The sequence below is a fragment of the Centruroides sculpturatus genome, unplaced genomic scaffold, assembly GCF_000671375.1.
Source record: "Centruroides sculpturatus isolate CEXI.00-Female unplaced genomic scaffold, Cexi_2.0 scaffold491, whole genome shotgun sequence".
In the NCBI taxonomy this organism is placed as follows: Eukaryota; Metazoa; Arthropoda; class Arachnida; order Scorpiones; family Buthidae; genus Centruroides; species Centruroides sculpturatus.
This window is the reverse complement of record NW_019384702.1, coordinates 438,946-445,443: the sequence shown is the minus strand read 5'-3', so window position 1 is coordinate 445,443 and position 6,498 is coordinate 438,946. Positions and strand designations below refer to the sequence as shown.

At 31.9% G+C, this 6,498-nt stretch overlaps 1 protein-coding gene across 1 annotated transcript in view; it reads right to left on the bottom strand.

The window, feature by feature from the left end:
• The window catches only part of LOC111627593 (erythroid differentiation-related factor 1-like), a 17,598-nt gene extending 16,177 nt beyond the window's left edge, over positions 1–1,421 (bottom strand). The window contains exon 1 of the mRNA XM_023371181.1: positions 1,279–1,421. Coding sequence (XP_023226949.1) covers positions 1,279–1,347 — 69 coding nt within the window. The 5' untranslated portion in view covers positions 1,348–1,421. The remainder of the gene's footprint in view (positions 1–1,278) is intronic.
• Between the last annotated feature and the right edge of the window lie 5,077 nt (positions 1,422–6,498).

Sequence of the window (6,498 nt, the reverse complement as noted above, 5' to 3'; positions counted from 1 at the left end):
AGCTTGCAACCAGAAGTGATGTGTTGTATAGTTTCTGGCATGATGTGACATTTTCTGCATGTGTCATTTGTGAGTGTTGTATCTTTGAGTGTGTGTTTTGTGTAGTTTTTAGTATTTACGACCTGATCCTGTATGGCAATCATAAATCCTTCCGTCTCGCGAAAGAAGCATCCCCGAGCTAACCAGCTATTTGACGCAGTTTTGTCAACAAAATCCTGGGCTAGGTCATAGCGATGTCTGCCATAGAGTGTTTTTGGAACCGACGATTGCTTAAGTGTCTATGCATTTTATATGTTCTGTCTTGTCCATATGATGCAAATGTAAGTTTAATGGTGATTTCATTTGAGTCTGCTAGACTTATTGTTTTATGTAACTGTGATGTTGCTTGCTTTTGTAGAAAAACTCTCGCAGTGCTCTTGTAGTGAAGGTTTACTATATCAATCAGACCATGTCCTCCATCTTTACGTAGAAGGGTTAATCTTTCTATGGCAGATTTAAGATGACGTTGTTTATGTTTAGTAAGCGTTGTTCTTGTTTTTATTTGGAGTTGCTCGAGATCTGTGTGAGTCCAATGTATAACTCCAAAAGAATAAGTAACTACTGGGACGACATATGTGTTTATTGCTTTAACATCATTTTATTTCATCAGTGAATGAAATACAAGCGTAAGAAACACGACAACTGCAAAAAAATATATAAATAAAACTTGAAATTAATAGAATATGTAAAAGTTCAAAAGTTTGTGTAGTTTTTAGTATTTATGACCTGATCCTGTATGGCAATCATAAATCCTTCCATCTCCTGAAAGAAGCATCCCCGAGCTAACCAGCTATTTGACGCNGATAATAAAATTTAAACTAAAAGATATTTTTAAAAATTATTTATTTATTCTCAACTCATGTCTACAAATACAATGTAATAAAATAAAAATTTGAAATGGTTTTCATAATGAGAATTTGATATAAAAATGAAGAATTTTTATGTTTAACATCAGAAAATCTCTATCCAAATTAGAGTTATAAATGATATTTTATTATTTACTGATTTAAAATAAATGTTATCAATACAATAAGCTTTCTAATAAAGAAAATACATCAATTAAATGCATAAAAATAAGTAATAAAGTACAGCATGTTCATGTTACGTACAGATTACTTTTAGATACTTTATCCCTGTATAAGTCTATGGACAAATGATCTAAAAGTAACTTCTACCGTAATTTCAATATGGATGATTAAATAAAAGCATTTGCATATATTTTTACTTATATTAAGCTACCTTATTTTTAACAGTTTCTTCTGTTTCGTTTTCTTCATTCTGAGACTTTGATTTGGAGATGTTATCCATTTTTTTTTTATTATTATTATTTAATTAAATCCAGAATAAAATTCCATTCTGCCATGATGCTTCTGTCCACTAACGTCGATAACAGTACTCCTGGTGGAATATTTTGTTGTTTTGTTTTCAGAAAATAATAATTTAAAATCTATGTGGATTTAATATATAATATACAAAATATATATTTAAAAATTCGTAGAATTATTTTAAAAATAGTTAAGAATTTATTTAGATTAATATTTCTTCTATTCTGTAAGTTTAAGAATGTTTTTAGGCAATGTCGTTTATGCGGGGATTCTTAGCTGCTTAATCCTCATTTAAGAAGAATTTAATTTATTTAATTTAAAATAAAGTGGTGCCTCGTATAACGTACGCCTCGAATAACGAACGCTGCGAACAACGGACTTTCCGTTCGGCAGTTACGTGAGGCGAACAACGGACTTTCTGCGTACAAGTGCAAATGATGCTTCCACTCTTTCGCCGTTGCCAATGACAATCTGCTATTTTTATAATATATTAGTATTATTAGAATATATTATTAGTATATCTGAAGTACAGAGGAATAAACAAGGAAGCAAGCCGAATCCCGTTGGGNCAGAAAGGTGATTTAAATTGAAACAAAGCAAGAAATCATCAGAAGGAGTGAAAGTTAACAAAAACTTCTTTGTCAAATGGGGAGAGGTTCAGGACTTTACCAACACTCATTATCCAAACAGAGCTGAGGCCAATAGGATCAATGATCTCTACAATGATACCCTTGCCCGTCATTTCCGACAGGTGTTGAATAAGAGAGAAACAGACCACCTTGGATATGTTTTTCAAAAAGCAAACTGCCAAAAAACAAAGGATGGAACAAGAGGAGTTGACCTGCAAGCTCCGGTAGCCTCTCCTGAATCTGACTCCGATTAAAAACAAAAAAAAAAGACCTGCTGCAATGTTTAAAAAGTCTATCTGTAATAATGTGTGAAGAACGTGTTTTTCCACCTCCTCCTCACAACATCTGACTACCCGGCATAATTCGTGACTGCTCCATTTTCATTTTTTTTTTATTGTACAGTACGGTTATTTTACGCTGCGGAACGAATTATATGTTTTAATAAAATACGTCATAATTTTAACTCTAAACAAAAAAAAATGAATAAGTCTAAGCCGATCTTCTACTCGCCAATCTAAACGTAGCGAACACCATTATCGAACTATTTGGATGCAGATATCTACTAGATATCTGCATCCATAATTTTCTAGTATAATAAGTCCTGTTAATATATAATAAGTACTAGTATACAAAATAAATTATAAATAGTTAAAAAGGACAAAAAGGCATAATAATTAACCATTATAGAACGTATAGAATTGCCAGATGGTGGCGTTCATCCGTCCGCCGTTCACGTTTTTTGGTCTGAATATGACGTCCGCAACCTCTCTATTGGCATATTTGTTCTCATATAAAAAGTATATTGACAGTCAAAACTTTCTCTTAAGAATGCGGCGCATGCTAAGCTACCCCTGAGAATTCGCCCCTGATTATGGATAGAAATTAGCGTATTTTTGTGATTGTACTCACAGGTTACTTGTGTTTAAATGCCAACTTAAAAACGATGAGGATTATAAGATTGGCGGTTATATTTTAAAGTATAATATAAAGTATAACAGCGGTCAAGCACAGAGGAATTGCCGAAACTACACGAAAAAATCTTTCTTACACGATATTTTTAGGCTCGCAATTTCAAACATTTTGCAAAATTCTGGTGAGTTTAGTTGTACTACTATAGAAATTTCGACTGGAAACTGTCGCTGTTATACAAATATGAGATTTACGTAATACTTTATCACAGATAATGATTTTGTTTTATATTAATATTACTCTGTGCCTAATACACCATGTCAAATTCAATAAAGTCTCGAACTGTAGCTAACGTGTTCTTTATTCTTCATGTGAACTTTTTCTATTTACTTTCCTGTAACTATTCTTCTTATGAACTTTGTAAAAATATGCTTAAAGTCTAGCAATAAGTAAATGAATCTTATTAACTTACAAAATATCGCAGGTGTACCAAGGATTTAATTTTGTATTTAACCCTTTTAAACATTGCAAAATCTCACCGGGATCTTTATGAAAATTTTATTAGTGAACTGAGCTGCGATTCTAGCTTTTTAGAGGAAAGAACCGGGATAACATCGAGTGGAGGAGAGGTCGTGGCGATACAGAAATGGAGAGCCACAAATCCACTAATAATTAAACTAGATATTTATTCAGACACATAGATTACGTACAATGCATACAAATTACTATAAAAGCTAACAAGACTACGTATAACGACTCTAGATATATTGACTAAATACAAGTCGACCCCCGCTATAACACTGTTGATAATTCTGTTTTATATGAATTCTATGTTGTAGGAGTCACTTAGATTTTACAAATACGTGTGCCAGGCTGTGAACGGCTCACGTATTTGTAAAATCTAAGTGACTCATACAAACATGGAATTCATATAAAACGGAATTATCAACAGTGTTATAGGGGGGTCGACAGTACTGTAATTCGTATAATCATCCGTTTTGCATTCTGTACTTTTCTGTCATCTGGGTGACGAATTTTTGGTTTTATGTTTATCTCTTTCTAGAAATGAACGGATCAATGCACTTACTTGCTTTACTAGCCTCCATACTTTTACATAATCTGGGGTTGTTCACTGTCTTGTTTCGCATTCACAGTAAGTATTCCTGTTAACAAGTTATTTTTCCAAAAGCTAATTTCTTACTTTTTAGATGCAGAATGGTTTTCAAGATATTCGTTAACTCGCAGATTGTAGTCTTAAACTGGAACAGAAACTTAAGGTATATATATTTATCCATGAGTAGTGGATGCATTGAGTCTTGGTAAAGTTATAATAGCTTCTTACATGCTAAAATATAATAAATTATGGTCATATTATGGTCAGAAATGATATATTTCAACACCGGTTAATATTTATTGAAATAAAATTGAATCAACTAACATTGTTTACAACTGTTCATTGCATTTGTTATTGCGATTATTGTTTATTTCGTTTTGTAGATTTTAGATTTTATGAAAAGATTTGGGAAAGTTTCCTTGTGTCTTTCAATCCATGGTTTCTTTGATGTAGATAAGAAAATTCTTTTTAAGGTTATTTCAGTTTATAATCATATAAGCATTTATTAAATACTTTTTTTTCGGGAAAATTAGAAGAGAGTTTTAAATTTTACTTTAACTTCATATAAATTAATGTAATTAATTGATAACGGTAATGGTACCGACGACAATTATATGTTTATCACTTTTTTCATTAAATAAGAAAACAAATGCGCCTTAAAATTAATAATTTCCACAATGGATCCGCTCTAAATTGGTTCCATACAAACTCTTGGTGACTCAGTTGACAAGAGAAGTTGTCCATTGACATATGAGAAAATAACTAAGAGATTTGACAGTTTGAATCAGAATTTCTGTTTTCGACTATCTTGTTTATGTTTGATTGACTAATACGTAAGTTATGAAACAAACTATTTCTCATCTCAGCGCTACAAACTCAGTCTGCTCGAGTTCCTGCTTTATTCTTTCTGTAACTACTAAAGAGATGGAGACAGATCATTTTGGATTACAGAAGAGATGCCCCGGAAAACTGTCGATTCTTTTAAATGATTCTCTAATAGTGGATCATTAAAGTAGTTTCCTTTGTTATGAGAAGTATCTGACTCGACGTAAAATGCCGTACATACTTTTCATTCTTGTCTTTATGATCGGAAGTTAAATTTGGAATCTCAGGGCATGATCTATTATTTCTCACAATTTTAATTTTTTCGGCTACATTTCTTCTAGAAAACAGTTTCTGTAACAGGTCACTGATTATACAAAACTCTTCACGTTCCATAATTAGCCCACTACTTACGACAACGTACGTAACTCACAACAATTCACAATTTAGATTTGAAAGTACACAATACATGCATGCTGACTGAGTACCGCAAGCTTTCGATACAATTTGGCCGTGTTAAATGTTTCGAATGACGTCATGCGCTTGCACTTGTTTGCTACGGAAAACCTCCGCATCACTTGCTAAAAAATTGAATAATTAAATAATTTCTGGATTAAAATCGTCTGTTTCTTTACAATATTATTCGTAAATGCTTAAAAAAATCATAATTTTAACTCTAAACACAAAAAAAAAAATGAAGAAGTTTAAGCCGATCGTCTACTCTCCACGCTAGACGTAGCGAACGCCATTATCGAAAGTACATAATTTCAAGATGGCGGCGGTCATCTGTCCGCCGTTCACGTTTTGAGCTGAATAGGTGCGCCTCAACCTCTCTATTCTGAAAAATCGCCGGCGCAAAAATTCTTTACATACAAAATAAGCTTTATTTTTGCAGACGATGACGTACGGATTGATGCGGAAACCGAGACACATAATTTAATAACGAACTCCGAAAAGACTTTGACTCGACTATTTTTTCTTTACTGATTTAATTTGCAATATTTAAAATACGGGCTTATAAATTTATAAACGAAATTATATTTTGCATATGACGTCACGACCGATGACGTTTTACGAACGTCATCGATCGTGACGTCACACAACAATGTTAATTTGTCTATTGTTGATTAATTTGTTGGATTGGCAAGCTTCGTGGAGTCTTTTTCGGACATCTTCAATTATCTTCGGCAGATTTACTTAATCAATCAAAAGTAGAAGATAAAAATGAAGATAAAAGGTTAAATTTATAATTTATATATTTATAACACGATTAAACATTACGAAATTCCGAAAAAACATTTGAAAAATCGGGATTCTAAATTCTAATTTCAAATTACCATTTAAGTAAAGTTATTAATGCTTTACTATTTAATTTTATTAATATATACGATGGATTTAATTAAATTTTATTATATTAATGAAGGAGTTTTAAAATTGATAAATTATTTCATTCGAAGATTAGAAAATAACTTTTCCAATTAATAATTGGTAAATTCCAAGATGGCGGTGCAAGTTACCGTTTCGAATATCCAGCGATTTTATAATAAAATCGTTCCGGATTTGAAATATTACAGTAAAATATTGATTTAACGCAGTAAAAATTTTGTATTTTATATTTTTCGATTATTATATAATAGATCTACGGCTGAGATAATAAAGG